At 37.7% G+C, this 12,998-nt stretch overlaps 1 protein-coding gene across 3 annotated transcripts in view; it reads right to left on the bottom strand.

The window, feature by feature from the left end:
• Window positions 1-397: 397 nt before the first annotated feature.
• Window positions 398-12,998, bottom strand: part of Stk39 (serine/threonine kinase 39) — a 263,115-nt gene continuing 250,514 nt past the window's right edge. The window contains exons 18-19 of one of the 3 annotated variants that reach the window (XM_042694159.1): window positions 3,444-3,519; window positions 398-1,061 (exon numbers count right to left, since the gene is read on the bottom strand). In XM_042694159.1, coding sequence (XP_042550093.1) covers window positions 3,445-3,519 — 75 coding nt within the window. In that variant the 3' untranslated portion in view covers window positions 398-1,061; window position 3,444. Of the gene's footprint in view, window positions 1,062-2,488; window positions 3,255-3,284; window positions 3,520-12,998 lie in introns of those variants that run through there. The other 2 variants (XM_042694160.1, XM_042694158.1) reach the window with 2 other exon arrangements.

The following is a 12,998-nucleotide window of genomic DNA, read 5'->3' as shown; positions in this document are numbered from 1 at the left end:
CTTAAGGAATCTTCACATTGCATTCCAGAGTGGATGGACAAGATTATATAATCCTGTAACTAAAAGAAACTATGGATTCCTCCCCCAAGCTAATAGATCTGATTCAAAACTTTGGTAAAAGTAGCAGGGTATAAAAATAAACCCACAAACTCAGTACCTTTAGGTATGCCTCAAAAAACTTAAAATAATTAGGAATTAATGTAAACAAAGATGTGAAGAATTTCTGCAGTGAAAAGTTAAGTTAATTGAAAAAGGAAACTGAAAAAAAAAGATTTAAGGAAATGGAAAGACCTTACATGCTCCTGGACTGGGAGAATTAACATTGTGAAAATGGCAATATTTCCCAAAGCAATCTACAATTTCAATGCAAAATCCATCAAAACCCAACATCATTCTTCAATGAAGTAGAGAAAACAATCCAAGAATTCATACGGAATAAAAAAAAATACCCCAAATAGCAAAAGCAATGCTTAGTAGGCAGAATAGTGCTAGAGGAATTACAATACTAAACTCCAAACTCTACCACAGAGCCATAGTAATGAAAACAGCTTGGTGCTGGCACAAAAACAGGCCTGAAGACCAATGGAACAGAACAAAAGACCCAGAAATAAACCCACAGATGTACAGCCATTTAATATTCGGCAATGTTGTGTCACCAATCCCCTTAAGCCCAACTTCCATCTTTTAAAGAATTGTGCAGAATAAAACATATAAACACATAATTAATAGTAAATTATAAAAATATAGCAAGAATTATTTCTTTCCTTCTTGAAGAAAAGAACATGGCAGTAAAGACAGGCAGTCACAAAAACTGGCTTGGGATGTCTAATACAGACATTAACTAGAGGTATAGGCTCATCTACTATAGAGACTGGCTCTTTATTAGATAGGTAATTTTTAAATATTTTCTCTCAATCCACAGATTCCATTTTCACTTTGTTGAATGTTTCCTTTTCTGCATAGAAATCAAAGCATCCAACTTTGTCCTTCTTGTCTAAGATTGTCTTGGGTATGTAGGGTCTTTATGTTTCTTCACAAATATTAAAATTGGTTTTCGATTCCTGTGAAAAATAGAAGTTGGTAATTTTGATAGAGATTATATTGAATCTTTAGGTAATTTTGCACAGTAAGGGAGTACGAGGGTTAGGGAACTCTAGTCTGATGTTCATATTCATCTCACAATAACACAAGTCTCTTGGTGCATTTTTGTGTTCCATCTTTACCTTTGTGTTTAGCCACTTTGTATCATTCCTTCACCCTATATGAATACATGCAAACTACTTCATATACTATTAGGAAAATATGCAATTTTTTGAAAAATATGAAAATATGTGTGTGTCTTAAATACAGACATTGGAGGTTTTTTGTTACCTCATTGGAGTGTTCTTGTTATTCGTGTACATTTTTCCCTCCAAGTAGATGACACTTTCTCATACAGTGTTCCTACCCACAAGGTATTAAGAAGACTGTTAAGAATCTGTTCTGGTATCAGGAAACCTGCACCCTAGGCGTCCAGCCCTGGAAGCCGTTCTGTGAAGGACCTTATACAAGTCATTTAACCACTCTGTACATACCTATGAATCTCTAGCACTGAAGGGAATTAAGTGGTTTGAAGGAATTGTTCTCTCTTGTCCTCTGAAGTGCTATGGATTTAATTAAAAGACAGCCTGTCTACATGGAATATCAATATTTGGCTTTCATTCTGTCCTCAAGCTAATTTAAGTTACTTGTCAAAACGCATTCTTTGTTACTTGACAGATGCCTTATGCCTTTTCAGATACTATATTTTATAAAAGTGTTAAATATCATTGCAGTAAAGCAGATAATACCTAAAGGATGAAGGAAACAATCTGACACCATTTCATTGTGCAATACATTTTTATTTTCCTTTTACCTTTGCAGTCATCTTTGAGTAATCGTTGTGTAAACAATAGAATGGAATGAAATTACATTAAATTGTATGCAAATGGCTCTAGAACACCTTAACAATTATGACAAGGCAATTATAAATAACTTTTTTCCTTAGTAATATATATATATATATGTATATATATATATATATATTTGCTTTTTAAAGTACATTAAAGAGCTGCCATATCTAGGGTTAGCTAGGAAGAGCAATGTACCATCCTGGAAGCCCGTTCCCCTGAAAATTTAGAGTCCAATTTTGGAAGTTCTAAGGTTTACTAGTTTTATAATAGATATAGCCAAGCAAAGGGCTTTTGGGGATGGAAGTATTTATTCTGGAAACATTATTTGATTTTTAATCTTTGAGTTAATGCACAACTCTTTCCATCATTTTCGCTCTACCTGGGAATTCTGAAGAATTTCAAGTAACACTAAGCTTTGGGTATTTTCAAGTTTATCACCTTTGCAATAACAAATCCTATCACTTTAGGAGAACCAAATCAGAGGTGTGTACGTGTGTGTGTGTGTGTGTGTGTGTGTGTGTGTGTGTGTGTGTGTGTGTGTGTGTGTGTGTGTGTGTGTGTGTCTATCTATCTATCTATATATATCTCAAACAAACAGAATGACAAAAAAATCTTTTTTTAAATAGCATTCTAAATGTTCCAATGAAGCAGAACTTACATATGCCACCTTATGTAGAGGAAATTTTAGATCTGAGACTATTTCAGAGTAAAGCAGCCTCAGGCACATTCTTAATATGAAAGTTTGCAAGGCACCTCCCTCTCCCAAGAGACAAGCAGATTGTGGGGTTGGATTTTTTTAGGCAAACAAACCAAAAGGATAGGCATCCAAATTCCTAATTCAATCAGTTCAAAAATTAGAAGTTACAAATACTCCAAAGATAGACCTGAAAGTTTTTGTTTAAGTAAGAAGAGATTAACTGCAAGAAGCATATAATCAAAAAACTGTTTTCTTATAGCTAAGGTGTATAATGCATAAATATATGAAAAATAAAATTCACAGTCAGTTTTAAAACTAGAATTCAAGTTTGGCTAATAAATCTTAATTTTATAAGTATATTATTTTCTAAATACAACATAAAAGAGGCAGTACTGTCAGATGTACAATTAAAGTATCATAACAGAAACACCAACAATGAAAGAAGAAATAGGCTTCTGATAGAAAATTCCTTTTGTTGCCAATAAATAGGACCACCTGAGTGTACTGCAGACTCCTTTCACTTAAGGGCTATCCGAATTGATTGCTAAGAATATTAAATAGCTTTTGGAAAAAATCAGCAACAGTCGTGCAGCTGTGGCATTTGCTTGTTCTCGTCTTGTGGATTGCTAGAGAATAAAGCAGAACTCAGAGTGTTGTAAGTTTTAAAAAATTATTTTTTTATCCCATTTCATTGAAGCCAGCCTCTTCACAATCTTCTGATTTTGATGGGAATTGGGAGTGAGGGGTGGAAGGAGGCAGGTAGGAGTGGGAAGGGAGGGGGCCACAACAGATTAGGGCAATGGCAGGGGACATACATCAGCTCACACTCAGCTGAGCAAACCCAATCAGCTTCACCTCATCAGGAATCTCCGACCCATCACAGCCAGAAGCCTGAGAAAGGAAAAGAAAAAAATTCAGTGCTCGCAGGTGCTGCTTTCTAGAAACGTGTTCATGTGATGGTAGATTCAACTAAGCCACTATCTTCTATTGCAAGAGAGACCTGAAGAATCATTCCTTGAGCTCGGCACAGATGGCTCAGGCCTGTAATCCTAGCTATTCAGGAGGCTGAGATCTGAGGATTGAGGTTTGAAGTCAAAAATCACAGAAAAAACTCAAAGTAGTGCTGTGACTCAAATGGTAGAGCGCTAGCCTTGAGCAAAAGGAACTCACGACAGCGCGTAGGCCTAGAGTTCAAGCCCAAAGCCTAGTTTAAAAAAAAGAAAAGAATCAGTCCTTTGAATGACTATGCAGTGCTGACTGTTGTTGGCATTAGTCCTTGTGCCATCAAGCACCTGTTACTCACTAAAGCAACACCATGTTAGGAAGCCACATTTGAATATTCACTGATGCAACACAAACAACTCATCTTAAATATTCTTTCAAATGATATCCTCTGAGAAATAACTTAAAAAAGAATATTGCAAAAGCAAGAATAAGAGATGGGCTAAGCCACTCAAAGATGACTGAATTTTTCACCCCTATCACCTGCCGTTTAAAACTGGTGAGTGGAAAAGCAAGTGGTTAGCAAGAACTAGAAAGTCTATTTATGGACAAGTGCTACTTTAGGTACAAGGACCTAGTTTTTCAGGGAAAGGTAGTTGCTACATTTGATTGTGTTTGGGGTTTGGGCCCCGAGTGATGCCATTAGAACCTTTAAGAGATGGGGCTAGTGGGAGGCCTTAAGTCATTGGGACTGTTCCTTTAAAGTAAGAGCCTATTTCTCTCTCCCATTCGCTTCCCAGCTATGAGGTGTGTTCTGTTCTGCCTTGCACCCTGGGCACAAAGCAGCAGCAGGAACCTGATCATGGACTGCAACCTCCAGAACTATGAGCCAAAAATGTATCTTTTTTTTTTTTTTTGTGAAAACACTGTACAGAGGGGTTACAATTACATGGGCAAGATAATGAGTCCATTTCTTATCAAGCATTGTAGCCTCCTCCTTTGTTTCCCCTTTCCATCCCTTCCCATCCTCTCCCTCCCCCCCCCCCCCCCCACACCAAAGTTGTAAAGTTAGTTTTCGACATAATGACTTGTACTTCTCATTGTTGCAATGGGTCCACCTGTATCCCTAAATGATTTGTTTTTCCCCTTCCCCTCCACAAATTATACCAACATCAAATACAGTGAAAGCAGGGGTTATACTGTGGGGGAGGGACATACAAAGCAACAAAGAAATAATCTTATAAATGTGTTAGAAACAATCGCATGAAAAAAGAAAACATTTGAATACATATCTTAGGGTTCATTTCCCTAACATCACCTTATCTGACCTTTTCTGCTTGACTCAGACATATACTAGATATTGCAAATAAGGGAAACCATGGGACCTATGTGTCTTTGGGCCTGGCTTACTTCACTTAATATAATTTTTTCCAAGCCTTTCCATTTCCTAACAAATGGGGCAATGTCATTCTTTCTGATGGAGGCATAGAATTCCATTGTGTATATATACCACATTTTCTTGATCCATTCATCTACTGAGGAGCATCTGGGTTGGTTCCATATCTTAGCTATAGTAAATAGTGCTGCAATAAACATAGTCGTGCTAGTAGCCTTAGTGTGGTCTTGTTTGTAAACATTTGTGTAAATGCCCAAAAGTGGGATTGCTGGGTCATAGGGGAGCTCTATGTGGAGTCTTTTGAGGAACCTCCATACTACTTTCCAAAGTGGTTGAACAAGTTTATACTCCCACCAACAATGCAGTAAGGTTCCCTTCTGTCCACATCCCCTCCAGCATCTGTTGTTTTTAGAGTTCTTGATTTTAGCCATTCTAACTGGAGTGAGGTGGTGTCTCAATATTGTTTTGATTTGCACAAAATGCATCTTTTTATAAGATGATTACCTCAGATATGTTTGTTACAATAGAGGAAATCAGACTAACATAGTATTGAAACAAAATTCTTTTCCACTTACAAATTTGCTTATAATCTTTTAGGACACATTAATAGCCAAAGTTAAAAGTGTTTTGAGTACTTTATATTTCTCTTCAAAATCTTAAGGTGTTGGAAAAAAAAGCCATTGCCTTCCAATTCTTTCACTGGTCGTAATTCATAAGTCATCTTCAGTTCCTTTGTCACCTATGTCTTGTTTTTACAGACAGACAGACACACACACACACACACACACACACACACACACCTCAGATATCATTCTAAACTAGCTCTTCACCCTATAGTCAAAATAGGAGATTAAATGAGTATCACAAAAAAGGGATAAAAATTTAACCAACAGCTAATTACCAAGGAATCATACAAAACTTTTCTAGGTTATTTTCTGCTGAGTTATTGCCATAAATATTAGTTTCCCATGGAAAGTGGCCCCGTCAATCACCACCATTAATTTCACACACATAGCACAGCTTGTATGTTCAGGATGTTCAGAAAGTAGACCAGCCTTTACCAAGTCTAGAATTAACAAAGCAACTAACTGAAACATATTTTAGACATTTAAGACAAGTATTACATGTAAGTTCTTATGCAAGAATATCAATAGTCTAAAGAGTAGGAATATCAGACAAATATTAAAGATTTTAATATTCTACTTTGTGCCTGTCCAGTGGTACCTCCCCAGTTTTCCTTCACAGATAAGCTCCTTAGTGAAACACAATGGTCACTACTGGTATAAGATCCCAGATCAGAGATGCAAGATCAGAGATGCTTCCTTAGTGTTCACTTAGAACATGCAAGTACAGCACAGCAGGCATTAGCCATACTGACACTAGAATATTTAGTCACATCCCAACCTAATCTCTCATTCTAATCCCCTAACCTCTCCCTTCTTTGTTCCTGGGTAGCTCTTGCTAACCTCACTTACTCAACTAAATAGTGGTGGTAAGAAGATGAGTGACAAGCTTCTGAGGACTAACTACTGCTGTTATGGGTGGCATGAAGGTCAGACTGGTAAGTGTGGTATGGTAATGAAGATACCAGGAAATTCACATAACTAGGAATAAGAGCAAAATATTCAGCTATTAAGCTGACCAGAAACAAGAGAAATTCAGAATCTTTTTTGTGAGGAGTAGTAGAAATGGGCTTTATAGGGAATGTGGATTACAGGGCTCTGAGTCTCTGGCACGCATGTTTCCTGGTAAGCCTGGGGGCTTCAAGGCAGTTCAGGCCCTCCTGCCTTCTACTCTCCCTGTATCTCTCATTGTCTCTCAGTCATAACACACAAAGGAAGACAAAAGGGAAACCCTTTTGAATTTCCTTATACTTTTAAAAATTACTAAGGACTTCCAACTGCTCATGTATGTGTGGGTTATATTTATTACATTGACTCAAAAATTAAAACTGAGAAAATTTTAAAATATTTTAACATTGTTAAAAGCATGTATATGTATATTACTGGTATGGATTTAATCAACTCAGGGCTTCCTACTTGTTTCGGCTTGCTCAGCTGGTGCTCTGCTACCTGAGCTATTTGCTAGATAACTGAAAATAGTCTCACTGAAATGTCTACCCTGAATGCTCTGAACTGCTTTCTTCAGAATCTCAGCCTCCTGAGTAGCTAGATTAGTAAGTTTGGCCCATTGGCACCCAGCTGGTTAAAAAATTAAAAAATATAATAACCATTATATTAAAAATACAAAGCATGTATACTTAGGTTATATTTATTATACTATTTTAGAAGTTAAAATACAAAAGTAAAAATTATTTATTGCAGGCTGGGAAGGTAGCTCAGTGGTAGAGCGCTTGCCTTGCATGCCTGAGGCCCTGGGTTCGATTCCTCAGCACCACATAAGCAAAAAGAAAAAAAACGGAAGTGGTGCTGTGGCTCAAGTGGTAGAGCGCTAGCCTTGAGCTGAAGAGCTGAGGGACAGCATCCAGGCCCAGAGTTCAGGCCCCACGACCGGACCCCCCCCCCCAAAAAAAAATTATTTATTGCAGTACTCTTACCAAAAAAGTAACAAAAACCCTTAGAGGATTAACATTGAATTTCATTTTTGCAAATCTCTAGTGTCTTGAAAATAGCTACCTGACTTCCGTATTTATTCTACAGCTTCATGTTGCTTTCCCAAAAGTACCTAAGGAAAATTAGCCTCTCAGACAAATGTAGTTAAAAAGGGGAACAGTATTTCAGTAGTATTTTTCTAAGTAGTCGTGGATACAACTTGCTACCATCCCCAAACTTTCCAAGTGGTAGTTTCTTAAAGGTTATTTGCAATGTGAAAGCTGAAACCAAGAGCACTGAACTTTTCATTCTCCGTCACATTAAAATCCATTGGTCCACTTTGCCCTTTGAATGGATCTTTTACCTGTGTGTGATAGTTAAGCATCATTGAGCTTTGCAGATCTTCCAAAGGTTGACATATTTCATAATACAATATGAAAGTTTCATTCTAATAAATCATATTCATTAGTATTTCCCATTACCAACTTCACCAGAAAAATCTTTTAGTATTAGGGGACTATTGAACTTAAAGAGGCTATTATGAGTTTTCCTCGAGTTTTACTCAAAAGCTCCAACTTATTATATTGAATACAAATACAGTGTTTTTAACTGTAAAGATTACTTTGTTCATTTGAAAAAAGTGTGCTAAATACTTGAGTTTAAAAACAGGAGTTTGTCAACTATTCTAGGCAGTAAAAATCACTTTTCATTGCAAAAAAAAAATAGTCAGGCGTACAGTTAGTTTCAAAAGGGCTTTTCCTAGAGACTACCACTGTACTTTAGTATATTGAAGAAGTGATTCCTGTTTCATCACACAGATGTTAGAAGGATATGTCCACAAATTGAGATTGAATGAAAATGAAATATGACTTGTCTCATGAGCAAAGTTCTCAAGTGAAACTGGCTGCATTTATACCGAGTAAGTAATGACCACTAGCATAGTCTGATGCCTCTGCCCTATCTGTGTCAACAGAGGTTTGACACCAATAGCAACACAGAAGGAAAGGCATTATCTTCCTATGATAGTATCCAAAATCAGCTAGAAGGGTCTTAGGGGAACCTCAGAAGTCCAAAACCCATACTTTGTAAACCCAGGCTCCTAAGTGAAAATATTGTCTCAGAACACACCACTCTGGCATGTTGACTGTTCTAAGTTAATGTGCCTTCCAGACGGTACATGGAATGTACAGCAACCCAAATTACCTGGTAGAAGGTGTTCTCTCTCTGCCTAGAAGATACATTTGTTGTCAGAGGTGGGGAGTCAAAGCCCCAAGAAATCTGTACAGTTGAACCTTGTTAATAACTAAGTTTTATGTTCCTAGTCATGTCCTCACAATGTGCTGTGCTTGGTCCAACTCCATATATAAGTCCAGCTTCAATTTGCTCAACTCTATAATTGTTTCTTTGGTATTTATCTCCTTATGCAAATTCCCATGTTGTGTAAAACATTAAATAAACTTGTATACCTTTCACTTCTTTTCCCTGCTTCCTTTCACCTCTCCTTTTCTTTTCTTATGCATGATTCTGAGGACTAAACTCAGGGCCTTGCACTTGTTAGGCAAGTGCTCTCCCACTGACCTAAATCCTCAACTTCTCCCTTTCTTAGGCAGGGTTTTGTTATAGCCCAGTCTTGCCTCAAATTCTCTATCCTCCTACATCTGTTTTCCAAGTACTGGGATTACAGGTATGTACCATCATGCCATGATTGTCAATTTAACTCATAGGACCTATGAAAAATTCTTATGAGGCAGAGGTGAATTGTTCCTCTACTATAAAAGGAAAATGTGCACATTCTCAGAGATTTAGCAGGACAGTACATGATGTCATGCATGTTATCATTTAAGTATACACTCTCGTTTCTAAACCTCCCTGCCCCACCCCCGGCCTGACAGGCTTGTGCCTGTGGAGGCAGTGAAGATGTTGCTAAGCAACCATCCAAGGATTCTCTCAACCCCAAATGTGGGTGCAGTTTGGTATCAGTCGGAGAATTTGAAAACTAATACTAATGCCCTTTGGTTTGTGATTTTGAATGAGAGTGTGGCAAAGCCACAGAGATCCTTTGAGCTTCTCTGGTAATTCTAAGGGGCTGCGTTTGACAACCCCTATGGTACTCATGCTTCCAGAATGGGAAGCTCCTAGTTTTCTCGCTTTTGCCTTTTCAGAGAGCTTTTTAGAAGAGATTGCTGTGCCTCAGCCTTGGAGGCTCTGATTCCTTGAACCTGAAATGAGGCCCTAGCATTTACATTATAGCAAATCTCCAGTCTCCAGGAAAAGCTGACACTATGATCTGTGGACACTTGGAACACCACTGGCATAGCTGGAACAGGAGGAAATAGGGAGGCTGAACAAGCAGTGCCTCTTTTACTGTTGGTCCACCCTTATCCCTCTTCAGCAGGGGAGAAAGTTGAAACTCCCAGGTAGTTGTGTCCAGTTCAGCCTTGACTTCCCCTGTACCTCAGGATATGATGATTTAGTAAGGCAACATCCAAGTGTGCCTAAGCTTAGCACCTCTACAAATAAGTCCTTTATCAATAATTGCCAAAATGCTTGTGAAATCCTTAATTGCAACACATATGATGTCATTAAATATTAGCAACTGAAATCTACACCATGTGTATGCATACCAATTGGATATTCATTATATGTACTTAAATTTGTATTCTTTCAAAGGCAAATTAAATATAAAATATTTCATATTTTTACTAATGTAATTTCAAAAATTTCACATTGAGAGCAGCAGGATTCATCTATACTACAAAACTGCAAGCATGAAACTTAACAATTATCTTGAGAGTATTAATAAAAACCTGTCTTCATAAAAACTGGACGGCAATATTGCTATCTAAATTCAAAGCCATGTAATACTAGAGCTGAAATGACCAACAAGCCTGAACCACTTTACTAAAAGTGGCCACGCCAGCAATAGACATCATATCTATTATCCTATATGCCAAACCGGGCCAATGAGCCCATTGAACGAAAAAAAAAGCAAATGCACTTCTTTATAAAAGCCACATCCTTGTCCTTGCCCTTTGGGCTATTATTTTTATGCAAGCAGATATAAAAGATAAGGGCAAGCATCTTTCCAAACTTGAACCAGACATAAGAGGAAAAAGATCAAAGACATTGTTATCTATAAATTGAATGCTAAACACTTAAATCTCCTAGATGTGGTCAAAATTCCCCAAACCCAGGTCTCACAATAAGCAATTAAATCAGGGTGCCTGATGAAGGACCCTGGCCCTGGGGATTGTTGTGTTTTAAAGTGTTCCCATAATCATCTGAGCAAAGCCACAATGCAGGGAGCTGAAGAACCACCATAACAAGATACTGCTGCCCTTCTGACGATTTTTAAGCCCCTGACATTCTCCTTTAAAAGCAATGAAACCTTTGAGATTAAATCACGATAAACAGCTGGGAGATGAAAAGACCGTGTGTTGCTGCTGCAGCAGCTTATGAGGAAAAACACTGCGGAAATACTTTGATCTTTTCTTCTTCAATAAAATAACTAAATTGATGAATGAAAGCAAATGCATTTGGATTTCTGCAGTTTTTATCTGGATGTTAGTGGCCTGCAGAAGATTAGGCCAAAAATCAGTTTAAATTAGCTCTGTCAAGTGAGTTTCAACCTGGCTGGCTGCTGATAACAACAAAGAAGTCGCTCAGGCTTTAACACAGCCTCGACAGAGAGTTAAGTGACAGAAATAGAAGGTCATTCTTAAGTTTGACTTTATTATGTGTGTGTGTGTGTGTGTGAAAGAAAAAGCCATCAACTTCCACTTACTGAGAATAATATATTATTTCATTGTGTAGCTGTAGCAGAAAGGAACATGTGTGTGAACTTATTCCTAGATCCTTTCATGCAGGACTCCATTAGTCGATCTTCAAGGTACAAAGGAGACTCAGTCTCAGCCAATGGAATTGCATTCAGTCATCCAAAGGAGGAACTCAAAAGGGAAACATGGACTCTGCAATAGCCCACAGCTGAGTTTGTAGCTTCTCCTGTGTGATCCTGGGCAAACTGATCCCCATCCTGAGGGCTCCCAAGGCAGAAAGAGACCTGCTATCAGAGACAAAGCAGGGAGGCGGATCTAAAGAAAGGACTCTGCAGTGGATTTGAGGGGTAGAGGTTGTAGGAATGCACAATAGGAAGCTACTAATGCTTTTGGAGAACTTGGGGACTGTAGAAAGATTATGTTGGCTATAGCTACAGTGTGGTACACAAAACTGTTGACACTGGCCAGTTTCTGAAGAAGATAGTAACTTGTTCAGGGGATGGAAGAAGAGATAGAAAGTTGAGAAAGATTGAGGAAACTAAAAAAAATAAACAAAAAGCAAAAACAAAACCAAAAAAAACAGATTGGAGGAAAGATGACAATGTCACATTATTCTCACTGGTTTTCCTAAAGATGATGTCATAGCGGCTTTTAGAAAATCTTCAGTGTGAGGAAATGGCTATGGCTACTTTTCTTGTATGTAGCAAAGCAAATTCAGACACAACTGGACTAAGCCAGCATGGAGGTTTCAAATGCTTATCTCTGTCTACATGTCTAAAATAACAAACATGTTCTGAAGATGATATATACAAATACAACAGGTTTGTAAACCTGCACTTGAATTAGAAATGGAAGATACAAACAACAGTCTTGTCCCAATCTGAAGAGGAATTTGGCAATTTCTTTGTTCAGCACTCTTATCTGAATAAAATATGCTTTTACTATCAAAAAAATGTGAAGTTCTCCATATACATTCTTAGTGTTTTTTAAAACTCTCTCACACAGATTCACTCTCTGAAATTAGATGAGCAGCAAGTCCCAGAAAGTTAATTAGCATCAGGCTCACATTTACTGTAACTAATCATTTAGTATTTTTGGCCACCCACATTTTCCATTTAATTTCACGAGAAACCAAAAAAGGCAGATCATCAATATATGTTGTAGACAGCAAAGTATTAGTCATCTAGATCTTAAATTGTCATGGCATTCTGACTGGCCCATGATAAGATTCATTTATAATTCTAAAATGAACCATTTGTTCAGCCTTAATGTACTGTTTGCTAAGACTTCCAGGAAAACAGTCACCTTTGACTGTCTACACTTCTCCATCTCTAGCTGTGATCAGTTCCTAATGGCTTCATAGTATTCTGTCTCTGTGGCTACTCAGTATTTAGATTTAAAAGCTACTGGTGCATAAAAACTGGTTTTAAAAAAAGGTGCTCTACCAAAACCTGTTACTGTGATTTGAAATGTGGAGATAAAATGCTATGTCTTTGTTCACTAGCCTTTGGTGTGCTGTTCTGCAATTGCTTCCAATTACCTAGAGCACTTTTGCAACAATCAGCTTCTATTTTTTAAAAGTTAAAACAACTTGGCTTTCACCTCAGGAAAGCCTTAGTAAGAGCACTGCTTTCAATAGGGCTTAATTTTGTCTATGTGGTCAGGTTGCCACACAAAGTTAAAGCAAAATGGGACATACAGGCT

The sequence above is a fragment of the Dipodomys spectabilis genome, unplaced genomic scaffold, assembly GCF_019054845.1.
Source record: "Dipodomys spectabilis isolate Male_0828 unplaced genomic scaffold, ASM1905484v1 ptg000174l, whole genome shotgun sequence".
Lineage (NCBI taxonomy): Eukaryota > Metazoa > Chordata > Mammalia > Rodentia > Heteromyidae > Dipodomys > Dipodomys spectabilis.
This window is presented reverse-complemented; position numbering and strand designations above follow the sequence as displayed.